This window comes from Odocoileus virginianus, chromosome 27, assembly GCF_023699985.2.
Source record: "Odocoileus virginianus isolate 20LAN1187 ecotype Illinois chromosome 27, Ovbor_1.2, whole genome shotgun sequence".
NCBI classification, from domain to species: Eukaryota; Metazoa; Chordata; class Mammalia; order Artiodactyla; family Cervidae; genus Odocoileus; species Odocoileus virginianus.
The window spans coordinates 29848436-29875002 of NC_069700.1; the positions used below are offsets into that span (position 1 = coordinate 29848436).

Here is a 26567-nt window from a genome sequence, read left to right on the forward strand (position 1 = left end):
GAATTTAGTCAAGCAATTAAAAGCTTGGGGCTGGGATGACAAATATGACTGCCCCCCACTCCCCACACCCTACAAGAGCTCCTCAACACGTGTTCCATCAAACCTGGATTCCCCAGTCTAGGAATGAGACTCTGGCCATCTCTGGGTCCCTGAGGAATTGATATAGACTTTATTATTGCTGAACCCCAGAGAAAATCCTAAGCACAAAGTTCTTTAAGATGAAAACATTACAAAGATATTAGATGCCTTATCTGTCTTCCTTAATTGTGGAGATGCCTAATCAATCCTTCGTTACATGATCAAAACCGTAAATTTTAAGTAGCAAGCATGGGAGGCAAAAGCAAAATTCTCTTTTTGATAGCAACTTAAAAACACTACTTCTGATCATGAACAACGAACACTTCTACACAGCCTACAGCTCTCGATTCTGCAGAACCATTTGCCTGCTCATATGCAGCTGGTCTTTCTGGCTGGTCTCAAGACCAGAGAGAAGCAACTACAGGGCACAAGTGTGCAATGCAGCTGTCACAAACTTTAACGATATTGCTTCAAAGTGCGGGTAGCAGGTGGCTCTACAATTTGAATAACGGAGAGTGAAGATGTTATCAGAACTCCAGGAAGTGATGGATGGGCTATATTCATCCTTTGTCTTTCTCTCCACTTAGATGACAAAACCAGAGGTAAAAGGAATCATCTTGCAGATGAGCAAACAGGTAGCAAACAGGTACAAAATGAATGATTTCTGCAGACCACACAGTCAGTTTGAGCCAAACCTGATTTGGTTAGAAGTTAGAACCGTTCCTTCAACCCATCCCCAGGACCTCAAGGTAGTTCCTTGGACATATTTCCTAATTTGCCAGATGCAAAGCTCCTTCAGGGCACTATTACGTCTCACCTTTTGTTATCATCACAGCCCCCTCCCCACCAAGACAGCAAGCTTTACATGAAGCATAGCTCAGACGGATGGGCTGGCTGGTCTACCACCAGGAGAAGGCACCTGGCAACCGCTGACCATCTACTTAGCAATCCGTCTCTCTTCCCACTTAAGTCTCCATTTGAGCTAATTTAAGCTCAGAGTTGTATAGTAATGATTTCCCCAAGAGTTAGCCCCTGGTCCATACAACAAGGTGGTGCCCCTCTGGGGCTTCCATTGGTCCCAGTTCCAAACTGTTTTTGCAGTGTGAATGGGCCAGGCTAACTGAGGCCAGTTCCCTTGATCACTGAAGTGAAAGTTGCTCAGTCGTGTCCAACTCTTTGTGACCCATGGACTGTAGCCCACCAGGCTCCTCTATCTGTGGAATTCTCCAGGCAAGAACACTAGAGTGGGTAGCCATTCCCCTCTCCGGGGTTTCTTCCCGACCCAGAGATCAAACCTGGGTCTCCTGCACTGCAGGCAGATTCTTTACCATCTGAGCCACCAGGGAAACCTACTGTATCTATTAGGTTGGCAAAAAAGTTTGTTTGGGTTTTTCCATGTTGATATGGAAAAACCCAAACAAACTCTTTGGCTAACTCAACGTTTACCTCAAGGATGAAGCCACTGGTCATTGCAAGAGGACATAGCACAGAGCCAGAGCAGGGCTTGGACCAGGCTGGGACTGGCCTTCAATTACTGGAGGTCCAATGTGATCCAGGGCATCTCTACACTCATGAGAATCCAAGAGAGAAATCAAGTCCCACATGTCAGCCTGGGCTGAGAGGTTCTTAGTGGATAATAGTCATGAAGACCTCTCACTGCTGAGCAGTCTAGAGAAGCGGCTAGTGCATGCACCTTCCCCTAAGAGGATGTCAAAGTGGCTGTACCTTGAGATCAAACTCTTCATTGTCCTTTTCCTGTTACCCTGTCATAGCCACATCATTTCAGTCCTTTGTACATACTGGTCTTGATCATCTCTAGACCTTGGCCAAAGATCTTCACCTATGTGTTCCACCCTTTCCCTCAAATCAACCCTATCCTTAATATTCTAGCCAAGCCTTTGTCTAGAAGGCACCCTTGGCTGGCCCTACATTACTCTGTGAACTCTCAGCACACTCATATTCCATTTGTAGGTGGCTCTGCCAATATGAGCATCACCACATGCCAAACCATCTCCTCCCTGTGCTCTTCCCAACAGCCAGCCTGTCATCTGCAGCCCCTTCTTCTGCATCCACTGTGTCTACCCTTACCCCTACCAAAGAAAGCACTCGCCACGGAGATCTGCAAACAGCAGCCTGCAGATTTATGGGGCTGGCTGCCCCGACCTGTAGAAGGGATCCCAGACAGACCTCTTCCCTGTTACTCACCTCATTCAGCTTGACCCAGTTGAAGGACTTCAGTGGGTGTGAGGGCTGGGGGACACACTTCTTCCTGAGCGGGACGTCACTGCTGGGGAAGGGGTCTGGGGGAAGGGGCATCCCCATGCTGAAGCAAGGCGGGGCACCCGGGGGAGTCGGAGGCCCCCCGGGGGGCAGAGGAGGGGGTGGCGGTGGGGGGCAGCAGGCAAATGGAAGAGGGGGCGGGGGTGGAGGCAGGTCGTTGGTTGTCAACGAGGAAGACAAGGTAAGTGGGCCCCCAGGGGGAGGTGGGGAAGATACAGGTCCTGTCTGTGGGGGAAACAGACATCAGGCAGACAAAGCCATCAATGAGGATACCTTTCAAATCCCCAATCACTATGCCTTCCCTTACTCTTATTCTCCCTCTAGACTAGACCCCAAAGTCTGCTCTCACCTCCCACACACGCTGAGCCCTGTTTTCTCGCCCAGTAGCCTGAACACCCAACACTCAGGTGCACCCACAAGTCAAACACAGACAGTGGACAAAGTCAGTCATTGCCGGCAACAGCAGGACTGATACAGATGGGTCTGCACAAGGCCATCCAGCTGCGAGGCGGAGGGGACCCAACACCCAGGGCCCTCTGCTTTCCAAGGTGTACCTCCTGTCCCGGAGGAAGGAGCATGGTTTTCGTCTAACACAAAGGCACCGACCTTGCAGACAAGGGTGCCCTCTACCCTGGTCTGAGATTCTCTCTCTCCCCTCCTTCATCCCAGGGTCCTTGGTCCCTCCCACACCCACTTTTCCCCGCCTGACCTGAAGGTTCCAGCTCAACTCTGCAAAAGGAGAGGAGAGGTCACGCACCGAGATTTCACTGAGTTGGGCCACCAGCTCGGCCACTTGTCCCCGAGCCTGGCGCAGCTCCTGGGACTCGCGGGCCAGCTTATCCTTCATCTTGTTCAACGTCCGCATCATCTCTTCCTTCTCCAGCGTCTTGGTCTCGCATTCCCGCTCCTTCCTCTCCAGCCTGCTCACCAGCTCTGCATGTTCTGGGGTAGAAGTGGGATAGGAGGGGAAATGGGAAGAAAGGACGTGAATGTGTGTGCCTTCTTCTCCTAAAGGGGAAGGACTTCCCTGGTGGTCCCGTGGTTGAGACTCCACCCTTCCACTGCAGGGGTCGTAGGTTCAATCCCTGGTCTGGGAACTAAGATTGTACATGCCCCATGATATGGCCAAAAAAAATTTTTTTTAGAAAGAAACAAGATGGTACGTTTAAAACTAAAAAAAAAAATAAATAAATAAAGAAGAAGTAGGAGAGGGGGTGATCCTGGCCGGGCAGGAGAGTGTGGGGAGCAGGTGGTGGGTTTAGGCAGAGCCCCTCACCTTTCCGGAACTTCTCTGCCTGGTCTCGCCACTGTTTCACTTCATTCTCGTTGATGAGCCTGGGGTTGGGGTGAGGGGATTGAGAGAAGGATCTGTTGACTGCTGGCTCATAGCTTCTCAGAGGGCATGGCATCTTCCAGTTCCCCACACTGGTACCCTGATTTCCAATCTGTGCAGCTAGGAGGCTAGGGTTCTGACTCTCCAGATGCCTTTCCAGATCCCACCCCTGACAAGGTCTCATCACCTGTCTCTCTGTGGGCTGAGAAAGTGAAAGCACCCTTAGAGTCCAACCCCTCTGTGACAAAGAAAATGACAGCTAACTCATGGTTAGGCTAGGATGACGTCCAAGGTTTCCCCTAGTTGTACAATGATTCATACCCCTTTGTAATAATAGGGCCTTGCATCTGAGAGAAGTCAAAATATCAGCCTTACCCATGATATTCCATAATTCATGGAGTAATATCAGCCTTACTCTTCGGACTTCCAGTCTGTTACAGCAAGAGAAATCACTCACCCCAGAAACACAGAGTGAGTGGGCAGAGGGTATCTAAGTCATGTGCCCTATTCATGTCAAACTCTCATTACGTGGGGTTAAAATGAGGGCTGTACCCAGACACATCAACGTATGATAGGTGAAGTTCCAAGGTGAGATCCCAATCATCTGGGATCATCCCAATCTGGAAGCATGAAGGAGATAGATCCATGATTCTTGGCCTCCTTGAGGAGGCCTTGATCTGGGTTGACCAGATCAAGGATACAAGGAGGGGACAGAGACTTCCTTGGTGGTCCAGTGGTTAAGGAAATGGGAAGAGAGGATGTGAATGCACGTGTGTCCTTCTCCAGAGGAGGAAGGACTTTCCTGGTGGTCCAGTGGTTAAGGCTCCATGCTTTCAATGCAGGGGACCCGGGTTCCATCCCTGGTCAGGGAACTAGATCCCACATGCTGCAACTAAGTCCCAGTACAGCCAAATAAACAAATAAATATTTTTTAAGAATAAAATAAAATAAAGAGGGGACAAGGTATGAAGGAGGAAATAATTCATGAAGAGATTTCTCTGGAGCAAGCTATTGCCATCCTCCCTTGGTGGGGAGGTTTGGGGAGGCGGGGAACAGGGAGGTTCTCCTTCACTGCCCTCTCGTGGAGGTGACCTCCTGGCACCCATGCAGAGAGTCTGACCCATGTCCCCTGCTGTTGGGAGGGAGGCATGGTAGACTGGGGCTAGGCAGGTCCGGAGGGTGGGCTGGTACCCATGGCACACCAAGAATTTGTTAGTATGAGAGATTGCATGAGGGTTGCTCATGAGTCAGAGAGCATCATGGAGGAACGAGGCTGAAGCTGTTGTAAGTCTCATCCAAAATATGCACCTGGGAGAAAAGTGGACACTTCACCAACATAAGTCTAAGTATACTGTTGTTGTTCAGTTGCTAAGTCATGTCTGACTCTTTGTGACCCCATGGACTGCAGCACACCAGGCTTCCCTGTCCTTCACCATCTCCCAGAGTTTGCTCAAACTCATATCCATTGAGTCAGTGTGTTGTATTGCCAGTGAATCAGGATCTCATAGAAGGGATGGTACTAGGCAGGCTTGGAGGGAGAAAAGAAAGACATGCCTAGCCAGTGACCAGGGTTTTGTGGTGACAGGCGCCCAGCAAGGAACATCTGAAGACCCCAGGGATATACGTCATCTCTTTATCCATGTGCTAAACCCAGAGAGCAGGAAACCTATTCACTAAGTTACCTGATCAAGCAGGGCCTTTTCCCATTTTTCCTTCCTGTCCCCATGCTCCCTCTGGTGGGGGTTCAGAAAATGGTTAGCTAGAGGAAAGGAGGGGGTAGAAGGGGCTGGAAGAGAAAGAAAACAGAGAAAGAAGCCAATCATCACACTCACGCTCACTCACACACACACACACACACACACACACACACACACTCCTCCCACTGCAGCTTCCAGCTCCAACCAAGGAAGGAAAGAGATTTAAGGCCGAATCAAATCTAGAATGCTGATTCACATCTAAGACTAGCCCTTCTACTTGCAGATTTGAGACTATGTTGGTGGCTGAAAGTGAGCCTAGGACTCATTGTCCAAGAAGCAGCAAAAAGTTCACTGCACCTGAGGAGTTGTCATCCTCAGCAGAGGAGAAGCTTCCCCACTAAATAGTGTAAAGAATGAGCAGATGATAAAAAATAAAGCTGTTTTCACTATTTATAATAGCCAAGACATGGAGCAACCTAAATGTCCATCGACAGAGGAATAGATAAAGAAGATATGGTATATGTAGAAAATGGAATATTTACTCAGCCACAAAAAAGAATGAAATAATGTCATTTCTAGTAACATGGACAGACCTAGGGATTATCATACTAAGTGAAGTAAGTCAGGCAGAGAAAGACAAATACCATGTGATATCACTTCTATGTGAAATATAAAAAAATGACACAAATGAACTTATAAACAGAAACAGACTCACAGACATAAAAAACAAACCTAAGGCTGACAAAGGGGAAAGGTGAAGGGAATAAATTAGGTCTTCTGGATTAACAAATACACACTACTATATATAAAATAGGCAGTCAACAAGGATTTACTGTAGAGCACAGAGAACTCCACTCAATATTCTGTAACAACCTATACGGGAAACGAATTTGAAAAAGAATAGACAGATGCTTGTTTACATATAACTAGATCACTTTGCTGCACTCCTGAAACTAACACAACACTGTAAATCAACTATACTCCAATATAAAATAAAAATTAAATTAAAAGGTTTCCTAATAAAGCTGCCTTTTGATTACAAGTTGTATTCTTCCAGCGTACCAGTTAGCATTTTGACTATAACACCTGGCTATTGGTGCAAATGAAAACAGTATCATGAATAGTTCAAAACTCATTTTCTACTTGGCTTTGCAATGTAGCACAATGAATCATTGAGAGCCAATGTATCTCCTTAAAGGCAACAGACTCAGACTGATACTGAAAGCAAAAATTTAAAATTAAAAATCACTGTGTTAACATGAGGCCTGGTCATTAACTGATGCAACTGTAAACTCATTTCTTGGTGTTTCTTTACACCCAGGGTGAGTCAAAGATGATAAGCCAGAGACCTTAGGCTCTGACATCCTTTTCCGATAATTCAATTGTCATGCTCTATTTTCAGGGGTCGGCAGACCATCTCTAAAGGGCCAGAGTAACTATTTTAGGTTTCATATGTGAGGTCTCTGCTACAGCGTCTTGTGCGTGTTGTTAACAACTCTTTTAAAATGTAAAACTATTCTTAGCTCATGGACCACACAAAACAAACTGGAGGATGGGGGCTAGCCCACAGCCATAGGTTGCTGACTCTTCCTCCGTGTTACATTACCATCTCCCTCAATCCACTCCACGCAGTGGATCATGGGGCTCAGTAAGCACCCTCTATAAACCTCTACTATCCAATATGGTGGTCACCAGCCACATGTCACGTGGCTACTAGAGTTTAATGAAAATGAAATAAAACGTAAAACTCAGCTTCTCAGTCCCACTAGCCACAGGTCAAGCGCCCAGGAGCCACGTTTAGACAGTGTGCATAGAGACCATTTCCACTATCTCAGGGAGTTCTATTGGATGCTGCCGCCCAGGGCCCATCTGGAGCCCTGTCTGGGTTTGCGAAAGGCAGCTAAGATTTTGCTGGTGAGATGCCAAGTAGGAGAGAGATGGGGAAGGAAGATGAAGACAGGCGAAGGATGGCCACTGCTCACATGTTGACGATGTTCTTGACGTTGAAGTTCTCCAAGGGAGCCAGGTCAGGATCCACGCCCCTCTCGTCTTGGAGGACAATCTGCTGTAGGATGCGGTCCAGGAGCTGCCACTGCTGGAAGTAGCCACCGTTTCGCTTGTCTGTGGAAGGACAGGCATCCTATCTTGACTGAGCTGCAGAGCCCCCTGGGGCCCTGCCCTAGGGTCACCGCCTGGGGCCAGGCTGGGGAGGCGAGCCCCTGACCTCCCTCGGCAAGCTCCCCGGCGATGGAGGAGGAAATGTGATTGCTGATAATGAAGGCTCATAAATCCTATCATTTCTTGCTGATCTGCAACTGACCTTTCATGCATGTGTCAACCCTCTAGATATATTTCTCTACTCCCTGAAATGCTTTCTGGCTGCCTCTTCCCTGTTGGTACCCTGAGCATCCCATGCCTTAGGAATGCAAATTGCTTTTTTTTTTTTTTAACAATTATCTTAGAAAAGCACATTCAAGAAAGTAAATCTGCTCCAAACATTACATGCTGAATAATGAAGTCTCTAGGGAAATTTTTTTTTAAAAAAGCAAAGGCTCTAGGATTATCGATGCTATTGTCCTACAGAGAAAGATGAATGGAAAATAATTACAGGTGTGTCCTGAGAGGGGGGTCAGAATGGGCTGGAGAAGCAGTCTTGGAATCCAGGCAGATTTCTTGGTGAAGGTGACCCTGGACTGTGAAGGCAAAGGCATTGTGCGTGCTGTGCCTATTTCCACAGGGCCCTATTGCCATCCGCCCGAATCACACTCTGGCTGGAGAAGGACTTTATTTTCATGGGATCGCCACAAGCTCCTCTTCCTGGGTTCTTGATCCAAGTACTGTATTCCTACTGACCACCAAGGGGGGTCAAGCAGCAAGATCCTGACCTCAAAGGCAGACCATAATGCCTACAAGGAGGAAGGTCACATCTGTACAACTCCATTTTGAGGCAGACTGGGGGGACCCATTCACAATACCCTTGGAACACCAAACACTCATGGGAGCAGAAGTCAGAATTCCCAAGTCTTTCACCAAGACCTTCTAGACTGGGTTTTGGAGAACTGGCAGCTCCCTGGTCCAGGTCACTCTATCTTCCCATCACTCCACTGGCACATGCATTGCAAAATGATAATGTCTTCCATTTACCTTTCATCCAGGAACACAGGGTAAAGCCTGTGTTCACAGAAGTGGAACGTGATTCATCTAAAGCCCTGAGCCCTGGGGACTTCCCTGGTGGTCCAGTGGCTAAGACTCCATGCTCCCAATTGGGCAGGGGGGTGCCTGGGTTCAATCCCTAGTCAGGGAACTTGATCCTGCATGCTGCAACTAAGACCCGGTACAGCCAAATAAATATTTTTGAAAAAAAAAAAAATCCTCTTAAAAAAATTAAGTTCTAACCCCAAAGAAACAAAATTCTTTCATGTGTAAAGACTGTCTGAGCCTCAGGTTCACCCACTGTAACATGGAGATACTAAAACACATGCCTTAAGCCATTTTGAGGTTTAGAGACACTATATTAATCTCCCATCACACCCAGCCCTGAGTCGGCAACAAGAAATTGTAGTTTTCACCATCACCTTGATTACCAACACCACCACCACCACCACTAAAGAGAGTCCGTCTAGGTTGACCATTTTGCTGGTCCATCCCAGTTTCCAAATCTGCTATTTTATGAAGAGCTTAAATACCAAATGGTGCAGTTACAACTCATTTCAGATCACACACTGGGGTGGCTAGTAGTAACTATGTATAATTTATTTGGCTACTGTACACACCTGGATCTTAAGAGTTTAGCATCTGCTCCTATAGATACAGACATCTGGTATTTGTAAAGTAAGGCAGGAACAAGGGTGCGAACCAGCAAGGGCTAGATGGAAGAGTGGATAAAATCTTTAAAAACAAACAAAGCAACAAGTGTGCTTTCACGCGATTGCCACAACCTCCATTCCACAGCTGTACAGCGCCTGCAAGCACAGAACTTCTTTCTGGAACGCCCCGAGAAGGCCCATCACAGCACTGCCACGAGCTGGCAGTCAGGGCTGTTTGATTTAGCAGGGATCAAGTTCTGCTTGTTGGTCCAGGATGTTGGCATTACTTAGGGCTAAATCCTCAGCCCCTGTGCTAGGGACAGTGAAAGTCCTGACTCCAAGAAGGATGGGTAGAGTAGGGGCCTGAGTCCTCCAGTCTGACCTCCTGGGAGCTAGGGTACAATTGGGCCAGGACGGAGACAGGGGGAGACACCTCGACCCTGGGAGTTTCTGACACCTTGTCTCAAGATGCCCTGGGCCAAGGGCTCAGACTGGCCGAGGGCAGGGTACTACTCACAGGGCATCTGTAGGCAGTGGTGCAGGACAGACAGCAGGCAGGGGTAGGCCTCCGTGTGCTTCAGCTTCTTGTGGATCAGCTCAAACATCTGGGAAGCACTCTTGGTGTCAATGTGGACCTGAGGGTGTGGGGGGCACAGTGAATGGGGTGAGGCGAGGGGAAGGAGCAGGGGAAGAGAACAGAGGCGGAGATGACCCTCTTTCCATCCACTGAGCCCCATCCTACAGGACAGCATTCCCTCCCTGCCTCTGGTCCAGGCTTGAAAAAAGAGAAGGGCAAGAGAAAAGGAGAGACATGTGCTAATTATATAAACCAGGGTTCCCCAGCCTTGGCACCACCGGCATCTTGAACTAGATGATTCTTTATCGGTGGGGGTGAGGGGCTGCCCTGTTCACTGTGGATGATTTAGCAGCATCTTAGCCCTACATCTACTAGATGCAGGGGCATCCTCCTCACACCTGCTGTGACAGCTAAGAACATCTCTAAACATTGTAGATGCCCCCAAGGGAAGTAAACTCACCCCTGGTTGAGAACTACTGATTCAACCTAAGGGGAGGAAGCAAAGCCTGGCTGACTCGAGGAGCACGTGGCCTAGATCCACAGCCTGGGTGCAAACGCCAGACCAACTCTGCAGTTGTGTGACAGCAAGAAGCCACTGGTCCTCTCAAACATCGGTTTCCTTCTCTTTAAATTTGGGGCTCTTTCTAGAATCGAAAAGGATGGGGCTTGGCCACTGAAGCACCAGCCCAAAGTAGGTCTCTATTTGGACAGGGATTTTCTAGCACCATATTAAAGCAGCAGATGTGTGTATTTTCAGGGTTACCAAGGCTCACATGATGGAAACAATTTTGTTTCCGAGCAGGATCTGGTTAGCAATGGGGAAAGGTGACTCAGGAGATTACTGGAAGACAGGGAGAAAGTTATCCCAGAGGAGGTATTCGAGGGCAGCCGTGTATAAGAATTGTCTCTCCTTCCTTTGGGGGTTGCAGTTTCCTCCAGGGGAGATGCTCTCCCGGTTTAAGGCAAGGCCCTGCAGAGCCACTATAGTGCCAGGCTCCAGAAGTGAGACCTGGCCAGGGTGGCACCACCAGGGAACCAGGCCAACACACAGCACAGGAGTCGGGACCCATGACAGTCGCCCCGCCCTTGCAGGCTCCTCACCATGTCAAACCTCCTGGCCAGCTCCAGGTCATCCTCATTCCGGACCATCTCAAAGAAATCCAAATGCCTAGATGGGATAGGAGGATAGAGGAAGTAGACATCACTGCCAGGTCAGCCCTGGGTGAGGGTTACAGCCCCTTTAAGCCTCTGAAATGACTAAATCTGAAGGTTTCATACAAATGAGGCCAAGGCAAAACCAGAAAGAAGTTAGCTTCGCGTACGGCAACACTCTTGTCCTTTATACAATCTCATGCCCATCCTTGGGGAGGCCAACCCAGGGTCCTATCATCACCTTCAATCAGGCTCTCCCAGGTTGACATTTGTGGCTGGATCATCCCTGACTCTGTGGGGGGAGGTGGACCTGTGAGTTGAAGGACATGAACCAGCATCCCTGACCTCTACCAACCAGAAGCCAGCAGCGCCCTCCACTTTGAGTTGTGATGACCAAAAATGTCTCCAGGTGCTGCCAGATGTCCCCTGGGTGGGGGCAGGGGGTGAGATCCCCCCCAGTCGAGGATCACTACCCTAGGCTGACCTTCCCCAGTGTTCAAAGACCATCCTAGGTCTCCACTCAGAGCCAATCTGTCATTTTCTACCCCGTCCCCTCCTCCACTCCACTGCAAAAGGATCCATCCACCCGTCCATCCTCTCTCCCTTAAGACCTAGTGTAATAAAATAGCCTCTGTGAATAGGGCGGACCAGAGGGGCCCACTGGTGATACACAGGAGCTTCATTGCGCTCTTTAGTCAACAAGGCCTTGATGGCTTGCACCTTGAAGGGCGTGTCTCTGCAGAGCAGGAGGGCACTGTGGATGTCTGGCATTCCTGGCTCCCTACAACCAGTGCAATAGTGCCTCCACCAGCCAGTTTGAAAACTGAAGAACACCCCTACATTTCCAAATTCCCCCCAGGATTGGTACTGCCATGGCAGGGGACTACTGGGTCCACCTGCCTCTAACATCAGAGACGAGACAGGAGGTTGGCCAGGAGGACAGGAGGGGACATAGATGATGTGGAGCAAGGAGGTGGGAGAGCCGTCGTCCACCTTTCCCCCAGACCCAGAGCTGGTCCTGAATCGATGCTGGGGGTGGCAGGTGGTCTCCTAGGGAACAGAAGCCTCTCTGAGGGTCTTGACTATCCCCCACTGAGGCGCTTCCCCCATAGGTTTGGGTGGCTTGGGCCTTACTTGTCCAGGATGGCATTCTCATGCTGCCGGAGTTTGTCAATCACAGGCTGTATCCCCAGCATCAGAAACTCGTACCGCAGATGCAGACGGAACTCCAGATTATCCTGGGGGTCACCAAGGGGGTACTAGGCTCACCAGCTGGTCTCCATTTCTGCAAGAGTCCCCCAGTGGTCCCCTCACGGCCACTCCAGTTCCACCACATCCCCAGCAGCAAATGCATCAGAACTGCTTCAGGTCCCAGAGCAGCAAGGAGGGGTGGGGGGAGACATCCTTTCACCTCGTTAGTCACCCGCTTAACTCTCCTGCTCACTTCACCAGCTTTCTCTAAGATTTTGGCCTCAAAGAGCGGAGCTAAAGAGTGATACAGAGCACATGCTTCGGAAATCAGACAGATCTTGGTTCCAATCCCTGCTCTGTCACTTACCAGTTTTGTGACTCTGCAGAAGGCTTAGTTTTCTCATCAGTTAAATGGGCATGACATTACTTACCTAACAGGAATGGTATTCATAAAAACTACCTAATGAGATATGGTTAGCAACTAATCAGAACAGATGTCAGTATAAATAGCTGGTACTGACCCAGGTGATGTCAGCATCTTAGGAACAGGTAATTCCCTCAACCTACCTCACCTAACTCAGGTCATCAGGATGGGGTGTAAAAAAAAAAAGAGTATGCTGGCAGACAACAGAGGAAAGCAGAGATCATTAAGTTGCCCCTTTTGATCTTCCACAAGCTGACCTTCACTGAGGCATCAGACTGCCTTAGAATTTGGGAAGTTCATCTGCTCTTCAAGTTCATCTTGTATTTTTGCTATTTTCATGGTCTGGGAATCCCATTTCTGACCCCATTCTGAAGGAAAATCAGAAGTCACACATCCTAACAGAAGATGCTAGAAGACAATGACTGGCTAACTCAGAAATCAGTCCAGAAACAGGTCTTTAGAAAGCTTTAGAAAGAAGGGCCAACACTTGTCCTCCTCCTATAAATGATCCCCTGCCATCCTAAGCCATTATTAGCCAGACAAGCTTGGGTTTTGACCACGACACACATAATGCATGATGCCACCTATGCAGGAAGCTCCCCAGGAACCCTTCTTTTCTTGGTGTCCAGTGCAGGGGGCAAGACGTGACACCAACCCTCTGCCTCCTCCCCTGGCAGCACTCACGCCCTCTTCCTGGGTCCAGAAAGTCAGGGCACAGCAAGGAAATGGAGAAGAGGCCTCACCTCTCCAGCACCAGCATTGAGGACAGCGTTGATGAAGGACATGATAGCTGTTTTCAGATTCACTTCATCCCGGTATCGGCCCAGACTTCGGTCCAGCTCATTCAGCAGAGTCTGGATGGAAAGGCAGGACCGAAAAGAAGGGAGGGATCAGGATCCTACAGGTCCAGCCTCACACCTTTGCTCCCACCATCCCAACCACCCAGAATGCTGCTCTCATTCTCTGTACCCGGTCTATCCAACTCATCTTGAATGTTCTCTAAGCTCACCTTTTCCAAGAAGCGTCCTTTGCCTCTCCACATCCCAGCCTCAGTCCTGCCTTACTCCTCTCCCCTCAGCTTTGGGGACTTGCTCTATTTTGCTGGGCGATGCCAAAATGCTGTTTCAGCACTTTATAGCTGTTTACAGCTCATCAGCCCTCCATATCCAGGGGTTCAACCAACCCCACATTAAAAAATAAAAATATACATATATATTTTATATTTCAGAAAGATTCAAAAAGCAAAATTGGAATTTGCTGTGCACTGTCAACTGTTTACATAGCATTTATATTTTATTTACAGTTATTTACAAAGCATTTACATTATAGTAGGTATTATAAGTAATCCAGAGATGACTGAAAGTATACGGAAGGATGTGCATAGGTTATATGCAAATACTGCACAACCATGAGAGATTTGAGGATCCACAGATTTTGGTGCCCGTGAGGGTCCTGGAGGAGGAACCCCAGAGGATACAGAGAGCAATGTATTCACTCTCAGCTCTTTAATAGCATGGTCACTACCTTTTATCTCCTTTGTATATTCCGCAAAGGGTCCAGAGTCACTTTTCAGAGTGGGTGCTTTAAAATGTTTGATGACAGAATAAACATGTAATCAATTCTGGTGGACAAACCATAAAGCTTGTGATGACAGGTCACATCTATTGAGACTTACTCTGTACCAAGACACTATACTTATTGTCTGTCTCTTTACTGGAGCAGTCAGGGAGAAGAAAAGGCACTAGTATGGCCTGAGCTCCTGGGACTGGTCCCAGTGTCGCCAAAGTAGACACTGGTCCAGGCTTAGGGCCTAACACCGTTTTTTTCACCTGGCCATGCCGAGCAGCATGTGGGATCTTAGTTCCCCGACTAAGGATTGAACCAGTGTCCCCACAGTGGAAGTACAGTCTTAACCACTGGACCACCAGGGAAGTTCTGAGGCCTAAAATCTCGATTCCAGCAATGGCATTCAATTCAATAATTCTTGCTGGAGCCCCTATCTAAGCCAGGTGCTGGGCTCGGAGTTGTAAAGCCACAAAAATGAAGCAGAGCAATGTTCCAGCCTCTACAAACCCATGGTCTAGGTAGGAGTGCATTATCCCAGCCAAACTCCCCTCTTAAGGCCCCCCCGGGGCTTCTGACACAAGCCCCCCGCCAGGCCCTGACCTGGAAGCGTGTCCGCTCGGCCGCGTACACCTGGTAGTGAAGCATGGCCTGCAGCACCTTCTTGTGGCCGCCGGGCACCAGGCACACGGCGCCCAGGATCTCCAGCACGGCCACCTTGGTCTTGCTGTTCTCCGTGCGCAGGCTCTGGGCGATGGTGCTGATGGCCTCAGGCTGCGCCAGCACGTGCGCCCGCCCCTGGGAGTTGTTCATCAGTGCCTTGATGCAGCCGATGAGGGAGGTGTGGATGCGGCTCTCACAGGTGGCATGGTCCATGCTCCGGAGGAAGTTCAGCAGACAGGTCAAGCCCTCCAACTCAATGAAGCGGGTCACAAACCTGCCCAGACCAGAGCCGTCAGCCAAACAGGTATCCTGCATTGGCATATTATTCTGTCTGCACTTTGCAAATAGCTACCCCTTGTCTAGGGACCACTGTGTCCCATGTACAGAAGCCACTTGGTTCATTTATAAAGTTTATCTAAAGCACTCATCCCTCCGTGGCTGCTATATGGTCAACTTATTAGGGCTTCCCTGACGGCTCAGATAGTAAAGAATCTACCTGCAATGCAGGAGACCTGGGTTCGATTCCTGGGTGGGGAAGATCTGCTGGAGAAGGAAATAGCAACCCACTCCAGTATTCTTGCCTGGAGAATCCCATGGACAGAGGAGCCTGGTGGGCTACAGTCCATGGGGTTGCAGAGTCGGACATGACTGAGCAACCAACACTTTCACTTTCAAAGCACTGAAGAGCTTCTGCTTTAGAACTGTGGTGCTGTTGAAGACTCTTAAAGGGCCCCTTGGACTGCAAGGAGATCAAACCAGCCAGTTCTAGAGGAAATCAATCCTGAATATTCATTAGAAAAAATGATGCTGAAGCTCCAATACTTTGGCCACCTGATGTGAAGAGCCAACTCTTTGGAAAAGACTCTGATGCTGGGAAGGATTGAGGGCAGGAGGAGAAGGGGTGACAGAGGATGAGATGGTTGGACATAAGTTTGAGCAAACTCTGGGAGACAGTGAAGGACAGGGAAGCCTGGTGTGCTGCAGTCCATGAGGTCGCAAAGAGCTGGACATCACTTAACAATTAAACAACAACAACAAAGCTCTAAATTCCTTACCACCTCACAAGGGACTCACATCTTGTTTGCATTTTAAATATTGTGCATTTGCATATCACTGTCAGTGACACAACTATGAAGGTATATAGGAAAGGGATGATTATGATAATTATTAGGATAATTATCACAGCTGTTAAACCTGAAGACTCATCACCAGTAAGGATGGGAATGAAGATAATTACAAGCAGACAACAAGGAAGACTTCCAGAGAGGAGAGCCATCAGGAGTCACTGCATCAAGGGATCAAAGCTGGGGAAGGCACTCTTTAAGGGATCCCCAAGACAACATCTGTGTTAGCTTAAATGTTAGCAAAAAAACATTAAAAACCATTTAGTGCGGGAGTTCTTAACCTGGAATATGTGTTCCCCTAAGGGGTCTATGACTAATGAACTTCCATGGGAAACAAAAAATACACATTTTTTGGTAATCCCTACCTTGAATTTAGCATTTCTCTCAATGATGAATGTAAGCAATAAAATATAGTGGCATTACCAGAATTTCTGACTTTCTCACCCAAAGAAATCACAGCTATTTTCATCTCAAATTGCAGCTGTTACAGATATCTCAAAATATCATTTCCAATCATCAGCACTTCAAAGTTATGGTGGTTGCTAGTTCTTTTTATTTAAGGCATAAAGCAGTACATTTACTGCTATCTCACAAATGTTTAAAATTTGGTGGCTGTATTTCAATTTAATTGGTTCACTTTTAAACTTTATCTATTTCTATCTATTATTTAAAAACATCATTCGAATAAGCAGTCAATAGGTTTCATCTGGGTACCAAAGTCATCCATGGCATGTGTGCATGCATACACACACATGCGCACACACGCACACACGCACACACACACACAGGCTTAAAACCCTTGATTTAGTAGAACAATAACTAATGATCTGAGGACACACCATAAATGAAGCTGACGGAAGCCCTCTCTATAATGAATACATTTGATTCCAAGGGCATCTGTGAGTATTTCTACATGATTATATAAATATACTTAGAAAAACAGAATGCATTCTTAAGTTGTTAAAAATAGGTATCATTTACTTTTTTCTATTATATACTCTTATGTATCCCACAAAATTTCCACCATGACTGTATATGACATTTGTAACCAGAATGTGATTAAGAGAAAGAAAAATAGATGGAAGTGGGAGATGAACCGGGTAACATCCCCTCAACCCTTCTACTTCCTGACTTTCTCAACCTTCCTGCATCCCCTTTCTAAATCAGACCCCCACCCCACCTGAGCAACAAGCAGGGGTTAGGGAGCCCCTGTTCTCCTTGAGGCTCCGCTTCCAGGCTCCTGGGGCAGAAAGGTCAGCCCAGACCACACACACACACACACACACACACACAGGCAGACTAGTGTGCTGGTAACAACTCGCAGTCTGGAGAAAGGAAAAGGCCTGACTGTGCCATTTGCCAATTTCCATGGTATCGATACTCCCAGCACAGCTGACTTCAAGCTAGTCATGTGATGTCACTGAACGAGCAACTGGGAAGATAATGTACCGTTTACATATTCCCACCAGGCACACACAATGGGTGCAATTTCAGTGAGCACACATGATGGTGTATAGTAAAATGTCATCAAATCATTAGGTAATTAAGGAGTGATAAGTTTCAAGTTCTTAATTACCTTTGGTTTTTATATCATTTTTTAAATCATTGAGTTGATATAATTTACATTTTAATCATAGTTTTGTTTAACAAGCAGCTTGCAAAACTGCTGAAAATTTAACAGTTGCCACCCCTAAGCCGGAAACACCCAGTTGCCAGCCTATGGCTCTCCTGCGCTCTTTCACAATGTGGCCTGGGACGAAGGGAGAGGTTCTTTTCAGCCCTGGAGACTTCCACCACCTGCTTCCTTGCCTGCTCCCACGCTGGATGGAGAAATCTCATCTGGAGACAGCACATCGCCCTCTAGTGGCTAGAGTATTTCTCACCCACTCTCACCTCCCTGGTGGGGCTCCTCCCTTCTCAGAGTTCTTGAGCACTTACCGGTGCGCCCACCTCTGGAGCGGAGGTTTATCCCATCTTCCTGTGTTCATCTCCCCTCCCCAACATGCTCAGCTTCTGGAAGCATCCCAGCTCCTCAGAGGGAGAGGGGCGAGGGGGGGGGGGGGGGATGGGAGCCCACATGAGAAAGAGGGTAAAGCAAGCATTAGGGGATGCTGAGAGTGAAGCCGGCCAAGGGGCCTGGGACGGAGCAGAGCTCTGTGTGAAGCTTCGAGAAACTGAGGGGCCCGCTGGGGGAGCGACGTAAGAGGAAGCGAGGGAAGGGGCATCACCTCATAGGCTGTGTCCGGAGGGCAGTCTTCAGGTCTTCCACGACTTGGTTCCTCATCTCCGTCTCTTCCTCATCAAAGGCGTACAGACTCTGCATCTGAGGCCAGAGAAAGCGCAGAGGTCGCGCTGGGCTGCCTCTGTCCCAGCTCCCTGCACGCCCAGCCTGCCTGTGAACCAGGGCCACCCTGGCCTCAGGAAGGCGGCTGCTGCTGCTAAGTCGCTTCAGTCGTGTCCGACTCTGTGCGACCCCATAGGCGGCAGCCCACCAGGCTCCCCCATCCCTGGGATTCTCCAGGCAAGAACACTGGAGTGGGTTTCAGGAAAGCTGAGGCCCCACCGAACGGTTTACTGAGACAAAGAGTATCTGGCTCTGAGAAGACCCAGGTTCTAGTCCTGGGCTTCACTTTCCTCATCTGTAAAATGGGGAGAATGATTAGCCTCTTTCTCAAGCTGGGGTGATCTACACATCATTAATCACTGTTTTAATGGTTTGGGGACTCTATAAAGCCACACAGGGGAGGGAGGGGTCATGATACAATCTCGGGAATAACTGGAAAGTTGCTGATCCCCAGAAGTGGGCTGCAGGGGAACATGAGGGCCACTCTCCCAGGAGCCTTTCCAGGTGGGGCCGGAGCAGGACAGGCGCGAGGCTCACCGCGGCCATGGAGTTGATGCGGTCGATGTAGTAGTCAGGCCAGCTGGTCGCCAGCTTGTTGGGGTCCTCCTGCTCCTAGAACAAGAGGAAGGGTTGTATGGACCACCTGGCAAGACAGGCCCACGGTCTGGAGTCCTGAGCTTCATTCCAGGTCAGCATTCAGGTTCATCTCCCAGCCCCACCTAGACGGGGTGACTTGGAGGAAGTCACAGAAGCTCCCTAGGCTTCTACTTCTTCCTCAGCAAGACGCAGATCATGAACATCCAAACCTCAGGACTGGATAATGACATGGGCAGAAACCATGCAGGTATACACACTTTCAATGAACAATATATATGGTTAAAAATAAATTATTTTTTTTCCCCTGTCATACTTGTTCTGACTCCATTTAATGAAATACGACTTTAAGTCTGTTGAATCTAATGAAAATGTGCACTTGTACTTTGTACATCTACTTTTTTCCAATTTCATTTTTTCTGATATCATTCTCACTATATTTTATAAAATAGTATTGGTCTGTGACAGTCTGGACCTTTAAAAAAACTTGGTGTTTCAGAGTTGTGAAAAATACTGATTGATATTATGTATTTGGTGTAGTGCCTGGCACAGAGTAGGTGCTCAATAAATTGTAACTTTAAAAAAGGAGAGAAAGAGATCCCCCCCCCAAGGTCCTGGGTTTTGGAAAGGGGGTGTGGGATGGGGTCTGTGCAGCCGGAAGGCAGAGCCTAGATCAGACTCAGCCCTCAGGTCCCAAGAGAAAGCCTCAACTCCTCCCCAGGGGTGGGCAGGAAAGATGGGAACTGGATAAGCATTGATGCTGATTGAAAATTCAGACCCCTCCTCGGCCAGTGGGTCTGCTCTTCACACTCCCTCCCACACTCCCTCCCGTTTGGATGCTCCCCTTTATTGGCTTTCTACCAATTTCCTGCTTTCAAATTAGCATGAAACATTCACCTCCTCAAGAACCTTCCTGATGAACCACCTGCTTGCCAGCCAGCCTGGACTTTGCCCTGCATCTTTCAGTTCCATCCACTTGGGTTTCATGATTTTGTTTCTTAAAATCCAAGACTTTAAATTTCTTAAATCTTAAAATTTTAGATCAGTGAGAAACCTGCTTTGATTGGGTCTTTGTGACTTCACTTGGCTGTATGCCTAAAGCCATGAGGCTCCTGTAACTGAGGCCCCCAAATTCTAGCTTCTGCCTTACAGAGGGGATCACAGCACATAAACAAATGTATCATGAAACATACACTTTCCTGTCTTCACTGGCTTCCCATTTAGCCACTCCATGTGCATTTAATGAGCACCTACTCCATGCCAATCACTGCTTGAGCCCTGAAAGTACTGAACAAAAAGCCATCCATGTAATAGCCTGTCTAATACCAGAGGCAGCGTGACCAGTGCTCTGTGGTGGGACTGTCTATTGTGGGCCCTGAAAACTGGGGTGGGGGTCATCTAACACAGAAGGCTAATGGGGAAGATGGGGTAGGGGGGTCTGAGAGGACTGAGCTGAGTTATTCAAGATTACTGAGGCTAAGACAGGGGAGAGTGTTAGAGGCAGAGGAAGTGCCATGTGGAAAGACGGGGAGTGGGAAAGTGTACTGGGAGATGACACAGTCTGGTCTGGAAGGTGGTGAGAGGCATCCTTTCATTTTAGCGCATTTTTATTTTAGCTGCATAAGGAATCAACATCAGGGATCTCCATCGTAAATCGATTTGGAAAGTGGGGAATCACGAGAGAAGATGAATTACTCCTGAAATTCATTTTCTCCTCCTTTCCTTCTTTATTTCTATAGTGTGAGTTTTTTAAAGATCTGCTTTCCTCATAATAAGACTCCTGGACACAGAGCATGGTATTCTGCAGGTGCTTAATAAATGCACTGAGTATACTAGACGGTGGCTTGCAGAGCCTGCAGGTTCTCAGCAGGCCAGCATTCCAGCGTCAGTGCAGCCACTTGTCATGCTGGCTGGTGACTCTGGGTGAGGCCATCACCCCTCCAGGCCTTCCTTGCGTCCTGTGTAGAATAAAAAACTGGACTGGGTTGCTCCTCAGTTCCTTCTAATTCTACAAGAGTAACCAACTTTATAAGCTCGATCTGGCCCAGTATGGAGCCTAGGATGGAACAAATATCCTGAGCAAGAAGACTAAGAGAAGAGCCAAAATGGGCTTCAGGGAGCATGAAGGGGAAGCAGTCCCACACTGCCCCAGACCTGCCCATCTTCTCCCGGGAGGGAGACTTCTAAGCCTTTGGGTGCTGGAATAACAGGTCCCAACTCCCAAACACCTGTACATTGAAGTGAAGGGATGAAGCTGCAAGCCTGGGAGATGAGAGGGTGGAGGGACAGGGAGGAAAGAGGGCCAAGGAAAGAAAAACAGAGTGAAAGAACCAGCCAGGCTAAAACATTGGGTTAGCCAAAAAGTTTGAGTTTTTCTATAAGACGTTATGGAAAAACCAGAATGAACCTTATGGCCAACTCAACAGAGAGGAGGCAAGAGAGGCTCAGAGAGAAAGAGATGAGGTGAAAGAGGTAGAGAGAGGGAGGAAGGGAGAAGAAAGCACAGCCCCTGGCCCTGGGAAAGTGGAGGGGAGAGAGGAAACCCAGCTCAGTCCTGACTGCAGCCCGGCCGCCGTGCTAGGGAGGACCGCAGTCAGGAGACTGACACCTTTCAATGAAGCGGGGGGTGGGGAGGGGACAGCAGAGACTGATGTGTGTCCCTGATCTGCATGCTGCCCTGGGGCAGGGACACAGCCTGGGACACAGCCCGGGCTAAAGATCCAGCAGAGACCATTCACTTCCCCCAAACCAGTCCTTCCACAGAGCTGCCCCTGGGTACCGCCCAGAGTGGCACGCCCTCCCCACATGCACACAGGCACAGAAAGGAAATCTGGACTTGTCATCTTGCATCTGCCTGACCCGGCAGCCCTCCTGGAACCCAGAAGAACAGAATCCTAACCCTCTGCATGTAAGCTCCATGAGAGCAGGGATTATTTTTGTCCTGATTTATTCACTGTCGTTCCTCCGACACCTAGAATGGAATGATGCTGGTGTGGAACAAAAGCTTGTGAAATGAATGAGTGAGCGTGGAAGCAAGGGCTGCCCGTGCTGTGGACCCTGCGGGGCAGTGGAAGGGATCAGAGAGGGTACCTTCTTCTTGCTGCAGTAGATCTGCCATTTCTTCTCAGGAGGCAGTGCAAATACAGCCTCCCGGTTTTTGTCGGTGAGATCCAACTCATCCTGCAAAGACACAAAAACACGTCTGAAACCCAGAGATGGTTGATCTTAGGATATTCAGCCTATAGGAAATTAGTTTCCTCAAATTCCTCAGCCTGCCATCTTCCTTCAAAGATACGCTAGGGCAATTTTTTCTCCAGAAGCACAGCCCCATCCTCCCATCCCCTTGCATCAAGCCCTCAAGCTTCTAGCCAGCTTCCTTCCCTTCCTGTCCCCGCCCCTGGCTCCGCCCCCTCCAGGCCCTGTCCCCGCCCATCTCCTGCATTGCTTTGCAAGCTCCGAGTCCTCCTGCCTGGAGTTTCTTGTCTTCTTCCTCTTGTCCTTCTTGGGCTGGTCAACACCATAAACCAAGGCTGGACAAAGAAAGAAATCAGTCTACCAATCCAGTCTCTTATTATTAATTTACTATTGGGTTGGCTGCGTCTGATCTTAGTCGCGGTACTTGGGATTTTCGTTGCATCATGCGAGATCTTTCCTTGCAGCAGCATGGGCTCTCTAGTTGTGGCACCGAGGCTCCAGAGTGCATGGGGCTCAGGAGTTGCCATGTGCAGGTTTCAGCTGCCCTGCAGCACGTGGGATCTTAGTTCCCCAACCAGGGATCAAACCTGCATCCCCTGCATTGCAAAGTAGATTCTTAACCCCTGGACCACCAGGCACGTCCCCTGACCCACTTCCCTCTTGGCCCCCCATCCTTCAAGTCTCTGCCCCCTCAAGTGTGTCCCCCAGAAAGCCTCTGGGCTCCCCAACCCCAGCATTGACTCCAGCATGGTTGAGGAGACCTGGTAAAGATGAGGAGCTGGGCAACTCATCTAACTCAGCCTCCTGCTGAGAAGGGCACCCTGTGCCATGGGAGGTGTTGGTCTGCTTTCCGTGGAGGTGTGCCCGACAGAAACAGCCCTCCAGCTGCACTGCCACCCAGACCATGCCCTGCACACACAAGGCTGGGCTCCAGCGGCGAACTCACACTTCCCTGGGAGCCAGACTGGGAAGTTTCTGACATCATCAAGTTTCGGGTAACTCTGTAGGTAGTTTGGGATGATTTTTACAGGTTTAGCTGTGCTGAATGGCGCCTAAAAGGCTCTTTTACTGAAAATTCTTCTCCTGTGATTCATGAGCTATGCCAGGACTCAACAACAGCAGCAGTAACAACAAAAAAGTTAATGGGCCATGGAAACATAATGGGCCTTTCAACATGATTCTTGAAAGCATTTTTTTTTTAATAAAAGCAAAACTTAAATTAAGACCAAAAAAAGCATCATATTACTAATCTTTGTATTTTCTAAAATGATAGTGAAAGCAGTATCTAAGAAAGTACAAGAGTCTTAAGTATATCTATACCTGTATTCAATGAGAACCTTTTAGACTTTCTTTCACGGAGATCTGACCTGTCCCATAGAAATATGAGCCACGTTTTTAAAAAATTTTTCCAGTCACATTAAAAAATTTAGGAGGAATAGTTAAAATTAACTTTAATAATGTGTGGTAAGTTGATTCATTTCGTGTCTGACTCTTTGTGACCCCATGGACTGTAGCCCGCCAGACTCCTCTGTCCATGGGATTCTCCAGGCAAGAATACTGGAGTGGGTTGCCATGCCCTCCTCCAGGGAATCTTCCTGACCCAGGGATCAAACCTGTGTCTTCTGCATCTCCTGCATTGGCAGGCAGGTTCTTTGCCACTAGTATCACCTGGGTACCTTGTATTTAACCCAAAATATCTAAAGTAGAGTCACTTTAACATGTAATCAATGTTAAAAAAAAAAAACCAATGAGCTATTTTACATTCTTTTTTTCAAACAAAGTTATCAAAATCTGCTGTGGATTTCCCATCTTGGTTCAGACCAGCCATGTTTCAAGTGTCACCAGCCCCATGTGACCAGCGGCTGCCATCCTGAGTGGCACCTACAAAGACAACTTGAATCTATGCCCACCAGGTCATGCCCACCACCTGCTTTTTGAACTAAAGACTCCTGTAGATCAAATGCTAAAGAAAAGTTCTTCCCTGAAACCACTCTCCCCATATCCCAGGAATGTTTCCAGACCCTATTCGAGGTTTCTGAAGCATTTCCTTTCTGTGGCCAGAATCAGAAATTAAATAAAGAGTTCCGTTCACCTGACACTGCCTAGCACACACTGCATCCTCTCCCGCTTTTGCTTATAAGTTAGTTCTACCCAGCCTGCGCTCCTGGCCCACCCACCCCATGGTCTAATTCCCAAGCTCAAAGTCAGCATCCTCCAGCAAGCCTTCTACAGCCCTTCCCAGGTAGGAACACCCCTCCCTACCTGAATCCAGAGTTGTTGTGTTCAACTTTGTATTCTGGTTATTTAGACACTTGTCTTTTCTCACCAGTGGTCTCTGCCACTAAATCAAATGGCATTTCTTGGTGATTTGGTTGGTTCAGCCCTGGTAACCTGTGACTCTGTGGACCGTCCACACTTCTTGAGTCTCTTTCCTTGTTTCCTGAACAAACACACCCTTGGGCCGTCCCTCCTGCTTTGCGCTATGCTCCTCTTGGCACCCCCGACTGACTGCTCCTCCTCTCTCCTATCGCCCCGCATTGAAGTCCCTCGGGGCACCATCCTGGGGCCTCTTCTCCCCTCCCTTTATGCTTCCTCTGGTGAATCCTTCGCAAGTCATTCCCAGGGACTCAGAGACAGTCCTAAACCCTCTCAAGCCTGTACCTCCAGTCCCCCAGTGTCCTGAGCGCCCAGTCCTGGCACCCAAATGCCTTTGCACCAATCAACTTGATGACCCTCAAGTACCTCATACACTCATGTAAGTGTGACAGTGTGCCAAGCACTATTATCAGTGTTTAAAGTTTATTCATTACATTTGCAACAACCCATTTTACAGATGAGGAAACTGATGTACAGCAAACACATGCAAACTGAGTTCATCATCCCAGTCCCTTCAGCCTGGGTCTCCTTGGCACATCCTGTCCTGTTGAGGGTCTCACCATCCACCCAGATCCTCATGTAAGAAACCTGGTATTCCCTGACTCCTACTCACTCATTAGTCCCAACGAGTCCTATTATACTTCCTTCTCAGTGGCTCCTGAATCTGTCCACTTTTCCCCATGTCCACGGCTAACACTTTAGTCCAAGCCACCATCCTCCCCAGCTTGGATTTGCACCAAGAGCCCCACAATAGTCTACACAGTGCCCTTGGAGCCCATTGGTACTCCAATAAAGTACCCCAGATGGTCTCTTAGAAAAGTATATTGGAGAACCTCAAACCTCTGCTTAACCTTTTCAGTGGCTTTCTATCACGCCTAGGATTGAATCCCAAATCCTCAGATAGTCTCATCATAATGGTACCCCCCAAAGGACCCAGTTTTTTCCTACTTGAGACTCTCACATCTGCTGCTTCTTCTGGCAGCGACTCCATGACATTATTCTGCACCTCCGTTCACTTACCTGACCATCACTCTGCTTTAAGATATGTCACAGCTTCAGGGAACCCATCAGGACCCTGAATCTAGAATAAGGCTCTCTGCTAGACACTCCCACAGACCACTCCCTCCCCAAAACATTCCCTCTCAAGATACTCTCTACACGTGTCAATACTGTTCAAGACCCACCTTCTCGTTAGACTTCATATTCCTGGGGGGGAGGGGCTGTGCCTGTGGGTCCATAACTAAATCCCTGGCAGCCCACGGAACCCAGCACATATCAGTCTCTCAAATATTTTTCATTTGTTTGATCAATACATCATGCCAGCCTGCAGACGAGACAAGCCTGACTCATTCTTGTTTTTTGCCAAACTACCTAGTAAGAAACCCTGCCACTTAACATGCTCAATAAATATTTGGAGACTAAAAGGGCCAAAGGAAGAAACACTGCTTGCCATGTCCTTCTTTCAAAGCTCGTGCACTCTTCTCAGGAAGCTGTCCCTGACTGGGATAATGTAAGAAATATACTGGGTTGGCCAAAAAGTTCGTTTGGGTTCTTCCATAACACGCTATGGAAAAACCTGAACTAACTTTATGGCCAACCCAACATTTCTTCTTTTAAAAAATCTGTTTTGGTTTTTTATGCCATCATGCTTTATTTTTTTTAACTTTTTATTTTGTATTGGGGTACAGTCAATTAATAAACAATGTCATGATACTTCCAGATGAACAGCAAAGGGACTCAGCCATACACATATATGTATCCACTTTCCCCCAAACTCCCCTCCCATCCAGGCTGCCACATAACACTGAGCAGAGTCCCCTGTAGGTCCTTGTTGCCTATCCATTTTAAATATAGCAGTGTCAACCTAATATTTCTGATCTTCATTCCCGGTTCCTATCTTAGAGCTCCTAAATCCCTCGGAATTTCATGAATGATAGAACTGACAGGAATATCTTTTGTCCCTGACATAGAGCTCCTAAACCCGCTGGAATTTCCTGGGTGATAGGAGTCCCTTTTCTCCTACTGCAGTGACTCTTGGTGGACCCTAGAGAGCTTCAGGGTGGGGGCTGGTCACCAGAAGGATCAGGCCTTGGTTAGAAGCCTTGAACTTTCAGCCCTACTCCCCAGACTCTGAGGAGGGAAGGGCTATAGATGGAGCTAAAAATCTATC

General features: G+C 48.2%; 1 protein-coding gene across 3 annotated transcripts in view; it reads right to left on the reverse strand.

The window, feature by feature from the left end:
* The window catches only part of DAAM2 (dishevelled associated activator of morphogenesis 2), a 127497-nt gene that overhangs the window by 20706 nt on the left and 80224 nt on the right, over positions 1 to 26567 (reverse strand). For all 3 annotated transcript variants that reach the window (XM_070456500.1, XM_070456498.1, XM_070456499.1), the window contains exons 3-14: positions 21917 to 22006; positions 18770 to 18844; positions 18117 to 18211; positions 14705 to 15038; positions 13282 to 13392; positions 12058 to 12161; positions 10873 to 10939; positions 9712 to 9829; positions 7371 to 7509; positions 3635 to 3693; positions 3116 to 3300; positions 2284 to 2583 (exon numbers count right to left, since the gene is read on the reverse strand). In XM_070456500.1, coding sequence (XP_070312601.1) covers positions 2284 to 2583; positions 3116 to 3300; positions 3635 to 3693; positions 7371 to 7509; positions 9712 to 9829; positions 10873 to 10939; positions 12058 to 12161; positions 13282 to 13392; positions 14705 to 15038; positions 18117 to 18211; positions 18770 to 18844; positions 21917 to 22006 — 1677 coding nt within the window. The remainder of the gene's footprint in view (positions 1 to 2283; positions 2584 to 3115; positions 3301 to 3634; positions 3694 to 7370; positions 7510 to 9711; positions 9830 to 10872; positions 10940 to 12057; positions 12162 to 13281; positions 13393 to 14704; positions 15039 to 18116; positions 18212 to 18769; positions 18845 to 21916; positions 22007 to 26567) is intronic.